The sequence below is a fragment of the Ranitomeya variabilis genome, chromosome 3 (genome assembly GCF_051348905.1).
Source record: "Ranitomeya variabilis isolate aRanVar5 chromosome 3, aRanVar5.hap1, whole genome shotgun sequence".
NCBI lineage: Eukaryota > Metazoa > Chordata > Amphibia > Anura > Dendrobatidae > Ranitomeya > Ranitomeya variabilis.
The window spans coordinates 182,489,677-182,511,477 of NC_135234.1; the positions used below are offsets into that span (position 1 = coordinate 182,489,677).

At 42.0% G+C, this 21,801-nt stretch overlaps 1 protein-coding gene across 1 annotated transcript in view; it reads right to left on the reverse strand.

Moving 5' to 3' along the window:
- PPM1J (protein phosphatase, Mg2+/Mn2+ dependent 1J) overlaps window positions 1-21,801 on the reverse strand; it is a 93,374-nt gene that overhangs the window by 48,588 nt on the left and 22,985 nt on the right. The window contains exons 2-3 of the mRNA XM_077294917.1: window positions 17,489-17,627; window positions 13,800-14,114 (exon numbers count right to left, since the gene is read on the reverse strand). Of these exons, the coding sequence (XP_077151032.1) occupies window positions 13,800-14,114; window positions 17,489-17,627 (454 nt within the window). The remainder of the gene's footprint in view (window positions 1-13,799; window positions 14,115-17,488; window positions 17,628-21,801) is intronic.

A 21,801-nucleotide genomic window follows, 5' to 3' on the forward strand; every position in this document is an offset into this window, starting at 1 on the left:
CAATTAGGGAGTTTCCAGGAAGGTTACATTTCCAGAAAACAGTACAAATGGAGAGTGAAGAGTTCATGATAGATTTATGCTTGAGTAACTCATTTTTCCAAAGCATCTGAATATTAAATTTGTATTACTGGATAATGCCTCATCTGACACCTTATTATGGAGTTGTTTTTCCCTAAAAGCAATTCTTCTAGCAGTGAAAACTTCTACAAGATGGTATTCAATTGAACACTGCACCATTTAGAGACAGAGGTACAGTTGTGCTCAAAAGTTTACATACCCCGGCAGAATTTTTGTCTTCTTGGTCTTTTTTCAGAGAACATGAATGATAACACCAAAACTTTTTCTCCACTCATGGATAGTGGTTGGGTGAAGCCATTTATTGTCAAATTACTGTGTTTTCTCTATTTAAATCATAATGACAACCCAAAACATCCAAATGACCCTTATCAAAAGTTGACATACCCTGGTGATTTTGGCCTGAATGTTATCAGGAAGTTGACACAAATGGATTTGAATGGCTACTAAGGCCATGTGCACACGTTCAGTATTTTTCGCGTTTTTTCGCTATAAAAACGTGATAAAAACGCTAACATATGCCTCCTATAATTTACAGTGTATTCCGCATTTTTTTGTGCAAATGTTGCATTTTTTTCCACGAAAAAATCGCATTGCGGAAAAAAAAGCAACATGTTCATTAAAAATGCGGAATTGCGGGGATTCCGCACACCTAGGAGTGCATTGATCTGCTTACTTCCCGCACGGGGCTGTGCACACCATGCGGGAAGTAAGCAGATTATATGCGGTTGGTACCCAGGGTGGAGGAGAGGAGACTCTCCTCCACGGACTGGGCACCATATAATTGGTCAAAAAAAAAGAATTAAAGTAAAAAATAGTCATATACTCACCTTCGATGGCCCCCGGAGTGTTCCCGCCTCTCACCGCTGCATGCTGCCACTTCGGTTCCTATAGATGGTGTGGTTCAGGACCTGCGATGACGTCGCTGTCTTGTGATTGGTCGCGAGACCGGTCATGTGACCGCTCCCGTGACCGCGACGTTATCGAAGGTCCTGAACCACACCATCTAGGAACGGACGCCGCTGAGGATATCGGCTGTCTGCAGAGGGTGAGTATAACCATTTTTTTATTTTTTTTATTATTTTTAAACATTCTATCTTTTACTATAGATGCTGCATAAGCAGCATCTATAGTAAAAAGTTGGTCACACTTGTCAAACACTGTCTGACAAGTGTGACCAACCTGTCAGTCAGTTTTCCAAGCGATGCTACAGATCGCTTGGAAAACTTTAGCATTCTGCAAGCTAATTACGCTTGCAAAATGCTAAAAAAGACGGGAAAAAAACGGGAAAAAAACGCAAAAAAAAAAAATGCGAAATTCTTGCAGAAAATTTCCGGTTTTCTTCAGGAAATTTCTGCAAGAAATCCTGACGTGTGCACATACCCTTACTGTGTTTTCTCTATTTAAATCATAATGACAACCCAAAACATCCAAATGACCCTTATGAAAAGTTCACATACCCTGGTGATTTTGGCCTGAATGTTATCAGGAAGTTGACACAAATGGATTTGAATGGCTACTAAGGCTGTGTGCACACGTAGCAGATTTTTTGCGTTTTTTTTGCGGTTTTTCGCTATAAAAACACTATAAAACCGCAAAAAAACCGCTAACATTAAGCATCCTATGTAACAGAATGCAATCCGCATTTTTTGTGCACATGCTGCATTTTTTTCCTGAGCGGAATCGCAATCCAGAAAAAAATGCAGCATGTTCATTAAAATTGCGGAATCGCGGCGATTCTGCACACATAGGAGTGCATTGATCTGCTTACTTCCCGCACGGGGCTGTGCACACCATGCGGGAAGTAAGCAGATCAAGTGCGGTTGGTACCCAGGGTGGAGGAGAGGAGACTCTCCTCCACGGACTGGGCACCATATAAGTGGTAAAAAAAAAGAATTAAAATAAAAAATAGCGATATACTCACCTTCTGGCGGCCCGACCTTCTCAGCGGCTTCCGAGGTGTGTGTGAAGGACCTGCGATGACGTCGCGGTCACATGACCCGCGGTCACGTGACCGCTACGTCAATGGAAGGTCCTGAACACGGAAGCCGCTGAGGTGAGTATAACCTTTTTTTTTTTCTTTTTTTTCTTATTTTTAACATTCTATCTTTTACTATAGATGCTGCATAGGCTGCATCTATAGTAAAAAGTTGGTCACACTTGTGAAACACTATGTTTGACAAGTGTGACCAACCTGTCAGTCAGTTTTCCAAGCGATGCTACAGATCGCTTGGAAAACGCTAGCATTCTGCAAGCTAATTATGCTTGCAAAACGCTAGTTTTCTGCGGGTATATGCATGCAAATTCTGCATGCGATATATCCGCGGCAGGAGGCGCAGAATTGCCGCGGAAATTTCCGCGGCAATTCTGCTACGTGTGAACTCAGCCTAAAGGTAACAACCTCACCTGTGACCTGTTTGTTTGCAATCAGTGTGTGTGCATAAGGGTATGTGCACACGTCAGGATTTCTTGCAGAAATTTCCTGAAGAAAACCGGAAATTTTCTGCAAGAAATCCGCATTTTTTTTTTTGCATTTTTTTCGCATCTTTTTTAGCATTTTGCAAGTGAAATTAGCTTGCAGAATGCTAAAGTTTTCCAAGCGATCTGTAGCATCGCTTGGAAAACTGACTGACAGGTTGGTCACACTTGTCAAACATAGTGTTTGACAAGTGTGACCAACTTTTTACTATAGATGCTGCTTATGCAGCATCAATAGTAAAAGATAGAATGTTTAAAAATATTAAAAAAAATAAAAAAAATGGTTATACTGACCTGCAGACAGCTGATCTCCTCAGCGGCATCCGGTCCTATAGATGGTGAGTGCAGGACCTTCGATGACGTCGCAGTCACGTGAGCGGTCACATGAGCAGTCACTCGACCAATCACAAGACAGCGACGTCATCGCAGGTCCTTCACCACACCATCTATAAGAACGGAAGCGGCAGCATGCAGCGCTGAGAGGCGGGAACACTCCGGGGGCCATCGAAGGTGAGTATATGACTATTTTTTATTTTAATTCTTTTTTTTTGACCAATTATATGGTGCCCAGTCCGTGGAGGAGAGTCTCCTCTCTTCCACCCTGGGTACCAACCGCACATGATCTGCTTACTTCCCGCATGGTGCGCACAGCCACATGTGGAAAGTAAGCAGATCAATGCATTCCTAGGTGTGCGGAATCCCCGCAATTCCGCAAATTTAATAAACATGTTGCTTTTTTTTCCGCGATGCGATCTTTTCGCGGAAAAAAATGCAGCATGTGCACTAAAAATGCGGAATACACTGAAAATAATGGGAGGCATATGTAAGCGTTTTTTTCGCGTTTTTATCACGTTTTTATAGCGAAAAAACGCGAAAAAAAAGTGAAAAATACTGAACGTGTGCACATGGCCTAAAAGCTGAGTGAGTTTCTGGGATCTAGACAGACTCTTGCATCTTTCATCCAGCCACTGATGTTTCTGTCATGAATACCACCCATAGGGGTGGAGCCGCATATTCATTTCTGTAATGGGCCGCCCCACGTGACCGCATACAGGAGAAGCTGCGGCCAGGACAGGACACTGCGAGGGAGGCGGGTGAGTATTTTAATAACAGCGGGCGGGCGCACAGGGGGTGGGGACATGGATCTTTATGTTAAACACGAGAAACAAAAAAAAAAAGGATTATTCATATCTTCTCTACAGCAAAGGCTGCTGCAGAGAAGATATGAATGGAGGCTTCAGCACCATGTGGGGGGGACAGCGCTTACTGTAGCGCTGTCTCCTGCACAGCACACGGACTGCACATGGACAACGTCCGTGTGCGGTACGTGTTTTACACGGACCCATTGACTTTAATGGGTCCGTGTAATCCGTGTGCTCCCACGAAGACTGACATGTCTCCGTGTTTGGCACACGGAGACACGGTCCGCAAAAAATCAATGACATCTGCACAGATGCATTGATTTCAATGTGTCTACGGTACGTGAGGAAACTGTCCCCTCACGTACCGGAGCCACTGACGTGTGAAACCGGCCTTAGAGGGTGCAATACACGGTATTAAGAAATGGGGCATGTGAACTTTTGATCAGGGTCATTTGGATGTTTTGGGTTGTCATTATGATTTAACCCCTTTCTACCATTGGACGTACTATTCCGTCCATGTGGGGTGGGCCCTACTTCCCAAGGACGGAATAGTATGTCCAGCGCGATCAGCCGCGGTCACGGGGGAAGCGCAGCCGATCGCGGCCGGGTGTCAGCTGACTATCACAGCTGACATCCGGCACTATGTGCCAAGAGCGGTCACGGACGGCCCCTGGCACATTAATCCCCGGCACACTGCGATCAAACATGATCGCAGTGTTCCGGCGGTATAGGGAAGCATAGCGCAGGGAGGGGGCTCCCTGCGTGCTTCCCTGAGACCCTCGGAGCAACGCGATGTGATCGCGTTGCTGCGAGGGTCTCTTACCTCCTCCCTGCAGCAGGCCCGGATCCAAAATGGCTGCGGGGCTGCATCCGGGTCCTGCAGAGAGGTGGCTTCACAGCGCCTGCTCAGAGCAGGTGCCGGGAAGCCTCCAGGAGTGCACGTCAGATCGCTGATCTGACACTGTGAACAGCAAAGTGTCAGATCAGCGATCTGTCACTTTACAGTGATGTTCCCCCCTGGGGCAAAGTAAAAAAAAAAAATTTTACATGGTTAACTAAATTAAAAAAAAACAATAAAGTACACATATTTAGTATCGCCGCGTCCGTAACGACCGGACCTATAAAACTGTCCCACTAGTTAACCCCTTCAGTGAACACCGTAAAAAATAAAAATAAAAAAAAAGAGGCAAAAAACATCGCTTTATTATCATACCGCCGAACAAAAAGTGGAATAACACGCGATCAAAAAGACGGATATAAATGACCATGGTACCGCTGAAAACGTTATCTTGTCCCGCAAAAAATGAGCCGCCATACAGCATCATCAGCAAAAAAATAAAAAAGTTATAGTCCTCAGAATAAAGCGATGCAAAAATAATTATTTTTCTATAAAATAGTTTTTATCGTATAAAAGCGCCAAAACATAAAAAAAATTATATAAATGAGGTATCGCTGTAATCGTACTGACCCAAAGAATAAAACTGCTTTATCCATTTTACCAAACGCGGAACGGTATAAACGCCCCCCCCAAAAGAAATTCATGAATAGGTGGTTTTTGGTCATTCTGCCTCACAAAAATCGGAATAAAAAGCGATAAAAAAAAGTCACGTTCCCGAAAATGTTACAACTCGTCCCGCAAAAAACAAGACCTCACATGACTCTGTGGACCAAAATATGGAAAAATTATAGCTCTCAAAATATGGTAACGCAAAAAATATTTTTTGCAATACAAAGCGTCTTTCAGTGTGTGACGGCTGCAAATCATAAAAATCCGCTAAAAAACCCGCTATAAATAGTAAATCAAACCCCCCTTCATCACCCCCTTAGTTAGAGAAAAATTAAAAAAATGTATTTATTTCCATTTTTCCATTAGGGCTAGGGTTAGTGCTAGGGTTAGGGTTGGGGCTAAAGTTAGGGTTGGGGCTAAAGTTAGGGTTAGGATTACATTTACGGTTGGGAATAGGGTTGGGATTAGGGTTAGGGGTGTGTCAGGGTTAAGGGTGTGGTTAGGGTTACCGTTGAGATTAGGGTTAGGGGTGTGTTTGGATTTCAGTTATAATTGGGGGGTTTCCACTGTTTAGGCACATCAGTGGCTCTCCAAACGCGACATGGCGTCCGATCTCAATTCCAGCCAATTCTGAGTTGAAAAAGTAAAACAGTGCTCCTTCCCTTCCGGACTCTCCAGTGCGCCCAAACAGGGGTTTACCCTAACATATGGGGTATCAGCGTACTCAGGACACATTGGACAACAACTTTTGGGGTCCAATTTCTCCTGTTACCCCTGGGAAAATACAAAACTGGGGGCTAAAAAATAATTTTTGTGGAAAAAAAAGGATTTTTTATTTTCACGGCTCTGCGTAATAAACTGTAGTGAAACACTTGGGGGTTAAAAGTTCTCACAACACATCTAGATAAGTTCCTTGGGGGGTCTAGTTTCCAATATGGGGTCACTTGTGGGGGGTTTCTACTGTTTAGTTACATTAGGGGCTCTGCAAACGCAATGTGACGCCTGCAGACCATTCCATCTAAGTCTGCATTCCAAATGGCACTCCTTCCCTTCCGAGCTCTCCCATGCGCCCAAACGGTGGTTCCCCCCCACATATGGGGTATCAGCGTACTCGGGACAAATTGGACAACAACTTTTGGGGGTCCAATTTCTCCTGTTACCCTTGGAAAAATACAAAACTGGGGGCTAAAAAATAATTTTTGTGGGAAAAAAAAAGAATTTTTCTTTTCACGGCTCTGCGTTATAAACTGTAGTGAAACACTTGGGGGTTCAAAGCTCTCACAACACATCTAGATAAGTTCCTTAGGGGATCTACTTTCCAAAATGGTGTCACTTGTGGGGGGTTTCAATGTTTAGGCACATCAGTGGCTCTCCAAACGCAACATGGCGTCCCATCTCAATTCCAGTCAATTTTGCATTGAAAAGTCAAATCGCCCTCCTTCCCTTCCGAGCTCTGCCAAGCGCTCAAACAGTGGTTTACCCCCACATATGGGGTATCAGCGTACTCAGGACAAATTGTACAACAACTTTTGGGGTCCAATTTCTTCTCTTACGCTTGGGAAAATAAAAAATTTGGGGAGAAAAAAATCATTTTTGTGAAAAAATATGATTTTTTATTTTTACGGCTCTGCATTATAAACTTCTGTGAATCACTTAATGGGTCAAAGTGCTCACCACACATCTAGATAAGTTCCTTAGGGGGTCTACTTTCCCAAATGGTGTCACTTGTGGGGAGTTTCAATGATTAGGCACATCAGGGGCTCTCCAAACGCAACATGGCGTCCCATCTCAATTCCAGTCAATTTTGCATTGAAAAGTCAAATGGCGCTCCTTCGCTTCCGAGCTCTGCCATGCGCACAAACAGTGGTTTACCCCCACATATGAGGTATCAGCGTACTCAGGACAAATTGTACAACAACTTTTGGGGTCCATTTTCTCCTTTTACCCTTGGTAAAATAAAACAAATTGGAGCTGAAGTAAATTTTTTGTGAAAAAAAGTTAAATGTTCATTTTTATTTAAACATTCCAAAAATTCCTGTGAAACACCTGAAGGGTTAATAAACTTCTTGAATGTGGTTTTGGGCACCTTGAGAGGTGCAGTTTTTAGAATGATGTCACACTTTGTTATTTTCTATCATATAGACCCCTCAAAATGACTTAAAATGAGATGTGGTCCCTTAAAAAATGGTGTTGTAAAAATGAGAAATTGCTGGTCAACTTTTAACCCTTATAACTCCCTAACAACAACAAAAAATTGGTTCCAAAATTGTGCTGATGTAAAGTAGACATGTGGGAAATGTTACTTATTAAGTATTTTGTGTGACATATCTCTGTGATTTAATTGCATAAAAATTTAAATTTGGAAAATTGGGAAATTTTCAATTTTGTTGCCAAATTTCTGTTTTCTTCACAAATAAATGCAGGTAATATCAAATAAATTTTACCACTATCATGAAGTACAATATGTCATGAGAAAACAATGTCAGAATCACCGGGATCCGTTGAAGCGTTCCAGAGTTATAACCTCATAAAGGGACAGTGGTCAGTATTGTAAAAATTGGCCCGGTCATTAACGTGCAAACCACCCTTGGGGGTAAAGGGGTTAAAAAGAGAAAACACAGTAGTTTGACCATAAATGGCTTCACCCAACCACTAACCATGAGTGGAGAAAAAGTTTTGGTGTTATTTTTCATATTCTCAGAAAAAAGGCCAAGAAAGCAAAAATTCTGTCTGGGTATGTAAAGTTTTGAACACAACTGTACATATTGGCCCATAGACTTGTTTTCACTACCCACTGTCCTATCAGACGGAATGGTACTCTCTGACGCCAATCAGCTGTTAACGCCGACATCACTGGAACACTGCCTGTCGAGGCAAGTATATGTTTTTTTTTCTTTTTTCTTTTGGGCACTTTAGCATTTAGGTAAGTTATCATCAGAGAGGGGAAGCTATTATCAAAAAATGAACTATTGTTTAAATCAGGTTTTTGTGTTAAATTTATTTTATTATTTTTTTATATAATTATCTATCTATCATAATTTTCACATGGGACACTGGGGATTTTTATGACTCTAAAAGGGGTTAACCAATCACTGCTAGTGATTCAGCTGCTCCACCTCAATAAAGCAGCTCCTCTTCCGGCTTAAGCTTAAGCTTAAAAGCTTAAGCTTTTACTCTGTGAACAGGACATGACTGCTGACGTCATGTTGAGTGACAGCCAGCTCCCCACAGTTAGGCACGATGTTGGCCGTCATGCTCTGTCAACAGAGCAGGACGGAAGAGAAGCCGCTGCTCTGTCAACGTGACATCAAGCGGTAGCCACAGAATCACTGGCAGGAGTTGTCTGTGACCACCCTTTATCAGCAGAGATCTGTGCTAGGCAGAAAAAGCAGGTAATTAGCAACTACCTGCCTGAATTGCAATTATTTTGCTATTTTGCCGCACTTTAATTTTTTTCCCACTTTCCATTACGTTACATGATAAAATATTTGGTGTCATTCAAAAGTACAACATGTCGCTCAAAAAACAAGCCCACAGACAGCTATATTGACGGAAAAGTAAAAAAGTTATGGCTCTTGGAATAAGGGGAGGACAAAATAAAAGCACAAAAACGAAAAATTGGCTGGCCCTTAACGGGGTTAATTCCTGTTTCAGGAAATAACACATGTGCATAGATAAATGATAGGACCCTGACAACTACTTGCTTGTAAGCTCTTAGCCCCCTGAGAAAAAATTATAAAAGTCCTGAATGACCCCTTCAATTAATTATTCTCATCATTGATAGCTACCACTCATCTGACTTCTAAGCTTCACTGTGCATGTGTAATGGTGGTGGACCGCTGCGGTCGCGTTGCTACCCCTGAAGACCAATTGCGTAATGGGAATAATGTCTTGTATCTTTTGTAAATATTGTGTAATGTGAATTGTATTATTTTGTGGTGTTTGCCTGTGTAATGTACAGTATATGTACAGTGGGGAAAATAAGCATTTGATACACTCATTTTTGCAAGTTTTCCCACCTACAAAGAATGGAGAGATCTCTAAATTTTATTTATTAGACTTGTATTAGCGATGGATTGCGACGGATGGCCTCACGTTTCATCCGTTTTTTGCCGGATCCGTCGAAAATTGTTTATCTGGCAGCCAGAGAAAACGGACATAGTAACGTTTTTTGTGTCCGACAAAACGGACAGCGACGGATCCGTCGCCATCCATCATTTGCTATATTGGAAGCCTATGGTGCCGGATCCGTCAAATGATGGAATCCAGAAATGGATTCTGTTTTTTTAATCTGAGCATGCTCCAATTTTTTTAGGATCCAGTTAGCTGTATCAGTCAGTTGAATCTGGCGGAAAAAAAAAGGATCCATCACATTCGTTTTTCACAATCTGCGACGGATCCGTTTTTTTCACAATTTGACGGATTGTGACTGAAGGCAAAAAACTGATGTGTGAAAGCAGCCTTACTTTGCTGTGTGGTGCTGCTCCTTCGATTTACAGTTGTTATTAAAATTCTTCTACCCCCGTTGAAATTAGGTTTATTTGTAAATTTTACAAACTTTGTTATTTTCAATGAAACAATGAAAAAAAAGCAATTTAAAAAGCTCAATACAACTAACATAACAAGCACTTTCTCTGTTATGCTGGGCTGGTGGTTAGGAGCACTAGAAATGACCAGATGAGCAAATTAGCAATACAGGACGAGCGCTGGGAAGTGGGAGCTCTGCTGACCGCAACCGCTAATCCTATCACAACAACTAGAAATAGCCGTGGAGCGTTCCTGACTCTGCCTAGACGCCTCTTCACAGCCTAAGAGCTAACTACCCCTAAAGATAGAAAATACAGCCTACCTTGCCTCAGAGAAATTCCCCAAAGAAATAGGCAGCCCCCACATATATTGACTGTGAGTTAAGATGGAAGTCACAAACACAGGAATGAAATAGGTTTCAGCAAACGAGGCCAGACTGAACTAAACAGACTGAGGATAGAAAAGGTATCTTTGCGGTCAGCATAAAAAACTAACAAAAAACCACGCAGAGTGTGCAAAAGGAACCACCGCACCGACTCACGGCGCGGTGGTGCCACTCTGCATCCCAGAGCTTCCAGCTAACAAGATTAAATATAATAGCAAGCTGGACAAAAACACAATGGTAACAAATAAGCTAGCGGGGACTTAGCTTTTGCTGAAGTAGACAGGTCATCTGAAAGATCCAAGAGAACTGAACCAGTACTAGGACATTGACAGCTGGCATCAAGCAACGATCTGAATGGAGTTAAATAGAGCAGCCAGCCAAGGACTGAACGAGATCAGCTGGAGAAGGAATCCCAGAACCAGCAGCTCCACTCACAGCCACCAGAGGGAGTCCATGAACAGAACTCGCCGAAGTACCATTCATAACCACAGGAGGGAGCTCGAGAACAGAATTCACAACATTTCTCCAATTTTAATACAAAAAGCCATGTCTACCGATTACTGCAGTATCAATAGTCTAAGAGCAGCCAAGAGTGCTTAGCTAAAGCCCACCAAACACATTAGATGGCTGTCGGATGAACTATTATTCGGTTGGCAGCCATCTCGGCCTTCTCTTGTGACGGAACTGCAATACAGAACTAGGATAGAAGGGAGAAAACTGACCCTGCACTGAGACTAGGCTCATACCCTACGATGGAGTGGGCGACCCATTCCTTGCGAATAGACCCACCGACGATCCTAGGTTAATCTCAGCGAAGACCTATAGATAGATCTTTCAGGGACCTCCTTCCCCCTAAGGACTGGGTATAAAAACAGGTCACCTCCTAATAGAATCACAGAGGCGGCTGCAGAAACCAACTGAAAACAGAAACTAAAGATGGCAGAACCAGAGATCCCAGAACTGCACAATATAAAACAGAGAAAGCTGTCTAAGCACCTAGCCAGAACTCTTTTCAAATGATTTTTATTGAAAATTTTAACCATGCCAACAAGACAAAACACGAGAGGAAGGGTAAGGGTAGAGAGTCATGGGGCTGTATGGAAGGAGAGGTAGAATGGGAACACGAGGGAAGGTAGAGGAAGGGGAGAGGACAGGGGGAGGGATAAGAAGACAAATATAGTCTACGTGCGCAGCGTAGACAACATATACAACTAATACTTACAGTTGAATACTCACGAAGAAAAACGATAATTAATAACAACTAATAACAAACATCGTAGATATAGCAATCTGAAAACTAAAAACCTCTAATTGGTTTCAATTATTAGATAATTCAATAACTCTCAAGAATTTAACCGTCAGGAATCTGAATTTCGCTTAGAAGCAAGTTCTAAATAATAATAGTAAATAGAAGTAATATATAATAAGACCCACATATGAGTGACCCGATGTGTTAGGGGAATACCTCCAACCAGCGGTGCCATTTAATGGCAAATTTTTTGAAGCCTGCGTTGGCAATAGAGAATTTGTAGTCATAAGACTTGTGAAGAGAGACCAGATCAACTATTTCTTGCGCAGTAGGGGGGCAGGGGTTTTTCCAATAGAATGCAATTGAGTTCTTGGTTACAAGAAGAATGTGTGCCACGATTGACCTAATGGAGGGATTAAGACAATCAATGCCTATAGACAGTAAGGCCAGTTGAGGGGAAAGGTCAATCTTTTCTTTTGCCAAGATGTCTATGATATTGGAGACCCTTTGCCACAATGGCTTTAAATTGGGGCACTGCCAGAAAACATGGAGCAGATTTCCCCTCTGCCCACAATTCCTCCAGCAGTCAGGAGAATTATTACCACTTATCAAGGATAGTCTTGCAGGAGTTAAATACCACCTAGAGACCACCTTGAAAAAAGATTCCTGCAGGGTTAAGGAGATTGTGGACGAATAGGTGTAAGCTAGGGCCACCTAGCCAGAATTCAAGCGGATTAACACTGTTGTCCAGCAAGGAATGGGAGGCAGATGCTGGGTAAAAAAGGGTGATACAATCACCTGACCTAAAACAACCCAGCACCAGGGGAAAAAGACCAGCAGCCAGAAAACCACAACAAGATGGCGGATGGTCATAAAACAAAACAGATCTCTCCCATTCGCAGGAGTGCTCAATCGGCTGAGCGCTCCGTTATTCTCTATGAAAGAGCTGCTAGCGTCAGCTTATGTCATAGAGGAGAATCGGACATGCCAGATCCCTACAGGTGTTGGCACATGAACAAAGTACACTTTAATCAATAGATTTTTTAAAATAAGTTCCAGAATTGGATGTTAAAAAAAATATTAACAGCATGGGATTGCAGCTGATTCTTTCTATGAAGTAAAACATGGCATGTGCCAACCATGTTCCTGCACGGTCAGACACGGCCATTACACAGTACACAGCAGGAGCACATTTGTAAGATTATCTCAGCACAGGAACATTTTTTCAACATATCCAATTGTAAGACTTTTGATTTCAAGATCTCCACTCAGTGACGGATATCTTACAATATTTTATTTCAGATTCAACAATTAAGCCCCATGATATGAGGAAATACCTACCCATAAATTCTCTAATATTCCGGTAGGTCGTTTTACCCATTTGTATATTACCACAGATTATATGTGATTTAAATTTTCCCACAACATATGCATACATTCATTATCCAGTGATATGCATTACAGTCTGCCTGGGAATATCCTCCATGAGCCACTTGCTCCACAAGTAGTTTGGTTCGTCATCTCTCACACTATTTTTCTTGGTATCACACAGTTGCCTCACACCACTTTCACCTCCATCTTCCTCGGTAGTAATGGAACTGCTTACCCCATGTTTTCTCTCTGTAGAAATTCTTTTCTGCACAAGGCTATATCCGTGTTTCTTCTTTTTCTCAAATGTGTACTACGGACGCACCGCGATTGGGCAATTTTGTCTAGGGGTTATCTATGCTTCTATATTACACTGTAGCTATAACATGACCGTTTATATTTTGTGCATATACTTTACTTTGTTTTCTTGTTATTTTTCTTTTCTGTCCTACATTTATTGTTTCTTTGTAGTAACTGACGAAGGTCGGAGTGACCGAAACGTTTTGTATGTACTACAACTCCAGGACTGTATCATTTCTTGCATCCACAAGTTGAGTGCTATTTTTATTATATACCTATAGATTAATATGGACTTTGTTCTTGGGACAACGCCTTTAACTCAATTGTTATTGCTCCCATACACATTTGGCTGAATCTGTCGATATCGGCAGGTTCAGACTAAAATGTATGGAGGGGTTAAGAACTGAAGTTACTTGTCATGAAGTGACTGAATATGGCAATTCTGAGACTGAAGTGATGAGTTTGGAGAAACCATTTGTTATATTCGTTGTGTTGAGCTATTTACATTGTTCTTGTTTGATCGATTTATATCAAAAAGCAGAAGTTTGGGAAATTGTGGAAATAAATCTAATTGGCAAGAAAGGTCTTATCGTTTTGATTGCAACTGTAGGTAATGGTGGAGGACACAGAGGTCAGACCCTCCAAATCAGAAAATGTTTTAACATTTTAATGGTAAGTGGATTAAAGATGTAAGCTGTTGAGGTGTCTCAGGTCAATGAATATATCGTTGGCCTTATTGTAAATATTAGTGTTTTTTTATCTACTTACCATTTGTTTAAAAGCATTTTCCAGTGCACCAACGACAAGACTCTCAGGAAACACTTGTTTTTCTAGGTGGAAGCGAGCTGCTGTCTCCATAGGGGGATTAGTTATCTCATGAGTTGACGTGCGTGAAACAGTTTCAGTCCTACTGTCAGGGTTCAGACAGAGAGGAGCAGCCGTCGTCTGCTGCAGGATATGAATAAGGTCTCTAAGCTGATCGCAAATGTGAAGATGGAGGAGTCTGGATGCAGCCAATGCACACCCGTATCCTGCATGACCATCAAAGAGCCCCCAGTAATAGAAACTGACTCCATCACAGACCTGAAGTATAAAAAGAGGACATCGTTCACTACATATCCACTCCCATTTTGTTAGTAATACATCAAACATAAGACATGGTATTATTAACAATGCCCTTACACAGGCCTATAATATATCATGGGATGATTTGTACAGCGGCACGGAAGGCAGAAGTGGCTGGTTAATTGTTAGTGGTTGTGACTGGAGAGGGGTGTAGCACTGACTAAATGAGGACAAACTGGGGGGCACTGGCACTATTATGTATTTTATGGACTGTAAGGGGAACTGTTTAGCAAGAAAAAATCCTGTTAAGCAGTGTGTGCACCTTACAGCCTAGCAGCAGCTTCCTCTGAATGAAGAGGACACCGACACAGCGTCCTTCCCGATCACTGATTGTTATGGTGCAGCACAGTTCTCTCTCTTGTTGTCTGACACTGATTATTCTGATCAGTGCAAGGCAGGAGAGCTGTCAGTTATAGCTGAGCTGTGTGTTTCTTGTAGCTGAGCTGTGTGCGTTACAGCTGATCAGTTTGTGTGCTGTAGTCAGCTGTGTGTGTTGTTGCTGACCTGTGTGTGTTGATGTAGCTGAGCTGTGTGCTGATGTAGCTGAGCTGTGTGTATTGATGTACTTGAGCTGTCTGTGTTGATGTAACTAAGCTGTGTGTATAGCTGAACTTTGTGTATCCATGTAGATAAGTAGTGTGTGTATTGACTTAGTTCCCGAGTTGTGTGTTGATGTTGCTGAGTATGAATAATGAAGAGTTGTGTATGTAGCAGAGCAATGTGTGTATAGCAAAGCTGTGTGTGTGTAGTAGATCTGAGCTGTGCAGTGTTACATGAGCTGTTTTTTTGTGTTGCTGTGAGCTGTGCATGTGTTGTAGATGATATGTGTGTGTATTAATGTGGTTGAGCTCTGCGTGTTGATGCCGTGTGCTGTATTTGTGTTGATGCAGCTGAATTGTGTGTGTACTGATTGATGTACCTGTGTGTGTTGATGAAACTGAGCTGCAGGTTGATGTAACTGAGCTTTGTGTATTCATGTAGCTGAGCTGTGTGTTTACTGATGTAATTGAGCTGTGTGTGTTGATACAGCTGAGCTGTGTGTGTTTTGATGTTGCTGAGGTGTAAGTCATGATGAGTTATGGTGGAATAGCAAAAATGTGTGTGTGTGTTTGTATGTGGATGTGGTAGAACTGTTCGAACTGTGTGCCATTTAGCAGAAGTGTGTGTGCACATACAGCCATAATGAAGGTGCAGGCACCAGTGTTGCACATGTGTGTACTTCAGAGAGTGTACATAATGGACATGTAAAACTATATGTGTATGATACACATGCTGCAAAGAAACACTAACAATAGATCTATTACCTCCCAATTCTACCCTAGTGCATTAAAATTACTGATACGGACCCCTTCACTTAACAACAACAGCAATGAATTTTTAATTAGCAGGAAATACATTTTTCTATATTCTGCTGTCTAAAGCTGAGCTGTATCTTATAGTAAGAAGCATCCTGTAGTCCAAAATATACAGTAATCAAAATTTGCGTGCAGCCAGATAAGCATGCATGTGCTTTTGATAGGAGTGGGGAATAACCTAATACCAGACTTCTGCCAGTGTCTTCTCTCCCACAGAAACAAAAGACTGAGCATGCTGAAATTCAACATGTCCGCTCCTTCCTTCTCATTTATTTTAATTAAAGAAGATTGAAAACAAATTCTATAAAGTGATTAATGTATCCACAACAATATGTATTTTTATAATAAATTGATAACAACAAACAAAACAAATGTACTTATTAGGCATCCAAATGATAAGCCTAACATGACATGAATATTTTAAAGACAATATAATAAGACAACTGATAATACAATATAAGATGTTCCAAACGCTTAGGGTATGTGCACACGATCAGTAATCTCTGTGGATTGGACGCTGTGTACTTGTGCAGCGTCCAACCCGCAGCAGCCAGATGTTACAGCCAAGTGGGTGGGATTTCAAGAAATCCCATGTCCACTTTGCATCCACAGACGCCTGCGGATTCCCTGCGGAGATGGACATGCGGTGCGTCTTTCCAGACTGCAGCATGCCTATTTATCTTGCGGAGACACGAGTTTTCGCAAGATAAACACAGAGGATTCACCTGTGTACAATGGCTGCCAGTTGTTTTGGACACTGCGGACACATGCTGCATCCAAAGCGCTGCCAATTACTGATCGTGTGCACCTACCCTTAGAATTTACCAGATTAACGATACTATTTCTTCTTTTTCAACCGTTCCGTATGAGAATTACATTTTTTCTTAGGAAAGGAACACGAGAACATATCGGAATGACTGGTATGGAACATACTATCATTTTGAGAAAGTGTAAAGAGAACTTGTCAACTGCCGTAACTCCCCCAAACTATCACTATTTCTCTACTCCATGCTATTCAAAATTTCCAGCCACCCTCTTCTTGTGGCTTTGCTATCTCTATACACTTTCAAGGTCAATTTACAGTTATTCTGCATTCGAGCTATACACCCGTCTCAGGACTATCCCAGCTGGACGTTGATTTCCTTAGACTAGTCCTGCCTCCCATTGTAAGCACACCCTTCTGTGCACTATTTACATCATTTACAAAAGCGACCACACAACCAGCTCCTTCCAAATCTTGTGCATGTGCGCAGTATTCGGCCTCCCTCACAATGCATCAGCGAGATTTGAAAGAAGCCAAAAGTGATGTCGTGCTTACAATTTATGTAAATCACACGCAGAAGGACCTGCTTACAATATGGGAAGCAGGACTAGTCCAGGGAAGTCTACTAATCCGTAGACAATTGCACTGCACAAACGCAGAATAAAAATTAATTTTAAAAGTATATAGCGATTGCAAAGTCACAAGAAGGAGGTGGTTAGAATGGAGAAACATTGGGGGGTAGGGGCTGTCTCATTATCTGTCTTCAGAACAGCATTGCTCCCCAGCCCCCGGCTTCCTGCTTACTGGGAGGCAATGTGCTCCTGATTGACATGGCTGCGATGATGGCTCAAATTGTGCTCTCTCCAATTCTGCCAGCTGAGGCCGTATCTCTGTAATATCAGTACCTCTACAATATCACGACAGGGACAGTAAAACTATCTGGATCCAGCTTCCTCCAGACAAGTAATTACAAGCTCTATAGAAAACAGCTTGTAAGCGCTGCACTCCTTTCCTAGGAGACCGAGCACCACTGACAGACTGCAGCAGTGGCCGGTATCTTATGATCAGTAAAATATAATATCAAAAATCTCTTTCGTTCTTCAAAATAGATAAGTTGCAATCACTAAACAGATAAAGTGAAATCACTTTGCAATTTTAACCATTAAATATAATGATATTGATCTTGAAACGTTGTCATTTCTGGTATCAAATACCTTGCATATTGGTTGTAGATCTGTGTTTAAGTTCTGGTCGCTCGCTAGGCTATTGTATATTTCATCTCTGTCTTCAGCAACCACAAACTCACAACACGCCTGGTCTTCATTGTGATGACTTTTACCGGCATTAATCACTCTGCAATAAAAATACAAAGTTCAAGGTATTTGATACATTTTGTAGTATTAACGGAATTCTCCAATCACAGACAACACTATTAATACTGTTTAATAAAGTGCTAAATCCACACATACAGCGCACATATACTGCATGGCACAGTTCCTGTATATTATATCCGCATGAGTATGCGCTATTAACATTATGGAGTCACTCCCGTTACCCTTTTGACGACTGCCGCTGAACCTTTGCGGTTGTATGCTGGAGGTGTGGGTGCAGAAATATTGCAAAAAATTTACATCAAAAGCTCATTGTGGGAATGGAGCTCCGATCATATGTTGGTTGAGCTTCCTAGGAGATCGTCAATATCGCAATATACTGAAATACCACAGAATTACAGTATACCAAATTCTATTTTTACAAAGTTTTGATATTTTTAACTGAGAAAATATTAAAAAAATCATATGTACTGTGAGGGTAAGCCATGCTTAGCTGCTTCCTCAGGTAGACACAGGAACACTTTGGTGGTGAAACACCTGGTGGCTTATTGAGCATACACCAAGGCAGGGTTCAGAAAACAAAAGCATAGCTTTCCTGGCTTAATGGAAAGCAAAACAAATAAAGTATAACCGAGTCCTTTTCTCTACAGCAGGGCTCCCCAACCAGTAGCTCGGGAGCCACATGGGGCTCGCGGCCCCATGAATTGTGGCTCGCGACTGTCTGCGAGCTTGATGCATTAGGTCCAGGTCTATCAAACAGGTATGAAGACCACATCTCAAAATGGTGAATTTTGTGAGTAGCCCTGCACAGAATTGCAGATCTGGATGCACATTTACTGGTCTTAGGGGTTTAGAGATGTTTTAGGTTTGGTACGCTGGAGGTTGGTACTACCTGTTAGAGGAGGTGCTCAAAGCTGGATGTGACAGTGTGTTGGGAGAATACTGAATGGGGGTATTGTGGGAACTCCTGGATCTCAGTGTACTGCTCTGAAGTGATTTCTGTGGAAAAGCTTTGGTTATCATTATACCTGTAATGGGGACTTTGGTTGACACTACTTTGAAGGGGGTGGGAGCTGGATGTGGCTCGCAACCCTCTCTCAGTGCTGAATGTGGCTTGCGACCCTCTCTCTAAGCTGAATGTGGCTCTCAAGGTCAGAAAGGGGACCACTGCTCTACAGGTTTCAAACTGGCAATGTCCTCCGCTCCTCCTTGGAGCTCCGTGGGAGTACCTCCTTTCCCAAGACACCACCCAGACTGTCTTTCATGTCCAGGTATTTAAACAGGACTATGTGATGATCACGATTGTGACATCACCGCAGGTCCTGCTAGTACATATGCCGGTGTCGGCTCTACAGGAAGAAATATGGTGAGCACTCTCCCTTCCACTCTATGAGTGCTCACATAAAACCAGCCCATGTATGCAGCTTTCTTTAACCCTTCCAACACTTAGTCTGCTGGAGGAAAAATATCCTGGTTTCATACCACTGACGCCAACATGTGCAGTAACACATATCTCCTCTCGTACACTGTGCCAGTGACCCTGTCACAGTATGGTAAGTTTGATATGGCCTACTCATACTGACCTGAAGAATCATATTGCCTTGTCTCTATTTACTGTATAAAAACAAAGCCCCAAAAACAATAGTGAAACCTTTTTTTATTATTTCATCACACTGTTTACCTTACCAATGTACAGAAAAATGGGAAAAAATTCTAATCACAGCTTGGCATACAAAAATCCCCAATACAGTTATATTGACAAAAATATAAAAAAGTTATGACTTTTGGCAGGAGAGGAAGAAAAAACAAAAGTGCAAAAACAAAAACAAAACAAAAAAAATCACTTGGCACTTAAAGAGGCTGTCAGGTGACATTATGGCTTGTTGATTGGTGAGAGTCCAACTCATTTGCAGCAGAACAAGGAACTTACATCCCTATTAATATTGATCAGAATTGTGCATAGTCAACCCCTGCCTCATTTATTACCTAAAGGGATGATGGGTGAAGTGTTCAGCTTTTCATGACAGCCCCATAGAGAATGAATGGAGCTGCACTCTGGCATCCAAAGTGCCACTCCATTTTGTAACAGGGTTAAAAAGTACAAAATCCTCATTCTGCCGATTAGGTGAGGGTCCCAGCAAATTAATACCTATTCTGCAGAAAGATGATAACTTGTTTTCAGAGGACTACCCCGTTAAGGGATTACATTTCCATTACTACTTCATATGAACAGGCTGAAACTGGATGCATACAAAGGTATACAATGTGTGTGAAGACATCAATTTTTATGGGTGCCCATTCACATTAGATGATTGATTAGTTGTCTGAACCTTCCATGTATGGCAAATAGAGGAGATACTGTAGTCTCTCTATGTCTACAAAAAGGCAAACAATGGAGTATACACATATATAATCATAAGTGATGAAATAGTGAAAACAACTAGAGAACAGGAAATGGGGGTGGCGAGAAGGAAAACCACTGTAGATATCAGCGATGGTGACAGAAGACAGTAGATAGCCTCACCGAAGTTTATGATATAAAGCTGTACAAATAAGAATTTACGGTAGCTAGCATGATCGGGAAGTTATAGAGAAAGCTTGCGTTAGCACATTCTTAGTAAGTCATCATTTAGGATACAATTAAGGTTATTCTGACTATTTTAAGATTTGTAGGAGGGTGGTTGAGATCCTCAAACAGAAAATGTAAAAGTCTGAAAAAGTGAAATGGGCTATAATGCCATTACAGATGATCCATTCCACTTACATTACACACCTTTAGTAGAAGGACTTAAAGGGATTTTCCACTACTTGGACAACCCCTTCTAAAATGTTGTAGCCCTCCGTGTTAAATAAAACATTTTTATACTTATCTCTCGCTCCAGTGATGTCTGCGCCTGGCCTCCTGGTTCTCGTGTGACAATGTGAGTGCTGCAGACAATCAGCGGCCACTAATGGGCTGCAGTGCTCACGCTCCCCTCAGTTGTCCAATACAAGTGTGAAAGAAGAAGCCCGTTGGTGGTCTCTAATTATCTGCAGCAATCACATGGTATAACAATGTCACGCGAATGCCAAGATAAACAGAGCGATATTGCAGGAATGGCACTGATGCAGGAGGCATCAGTACAGTTTTTTTCATGTACACTGGTGTCTACAGCATTTAAGAATACTTTGTCAAAGTAATGGATAACCCCTTTAAAACTAAAACTTTCCTTTTCTTAATTCATTGAAATAATAGGTCTGCTACAGTTAAAATGTCTGCTTCCTGACAGCCAGTGCTGACAATCCTATTTGGATTGATTCTGCATTGTCTTGATAGAAGAGCGAAAACATGAATGACAGGCTAGTCGAGAGGGATTTGCATGCTTTCCATCAATAGTTGAAAAAACATTGTATACAGCTGTCGGTCAAAACTAATACCAAATACATGCACCCTTGACTTGGCCAAGCATGAGTTCTGAATGGGGAGATGGAAGTGCGAGGGACTTATTGCCCTTGAGGACACGGATCGACGTTCCCAACCGGGCCAATGAACTGTGGTGACCTCAGTGAGATCACTGATAGCACAGTGAGAAAAAGTCTCACAGTGAAGGGGCGAGTTTACCGCAGTTCAAGGGGATTATTTGACTGCGGTGAATTTGAACTCCGGTGAACTCGCAGAAAAAGTCTCACGGACCGGTGCTAACAGTGATCTCACTGAGGTCACCACATTTCATTGGCCCATCTGGGAGCGCAGCCTCAGTGACCTGCGGTAACCTTGATGATGTCACCGCTAGTCACTGATGCTGCGCTCACAGCAGCTCATTCTACCAGTGGTTCTCAGCCGGAACGGTCGCATCATAGCACGGTGTAGGTTGAAAACTGTTTATCCCCCAGACATGGATTACGGCGTTTATTCATTTTTGTTTTATTACAGGAGACAAGGGATTCAATGGAATTAGGCGTTAGGTGAGTATAACTGTGTCTGTTATTTTTAAATAAAAAAGAAAAAGTGTGTTTTGTTTTATTTCAAATAAAGGATTTTATTCTGGCTGTGTCTTTATTTACCATATAACTATTAGTAATGATTAGTATTGCATAGGTGTGTTATAGACACTTGTCCATTACTAAGCCGTGGGATTGATGTCACCCGACAATACAAATATGACATCAACCGCACAAAAATGAACTCCTATGCTAGAAGGCAAGTGGGAAGAGCC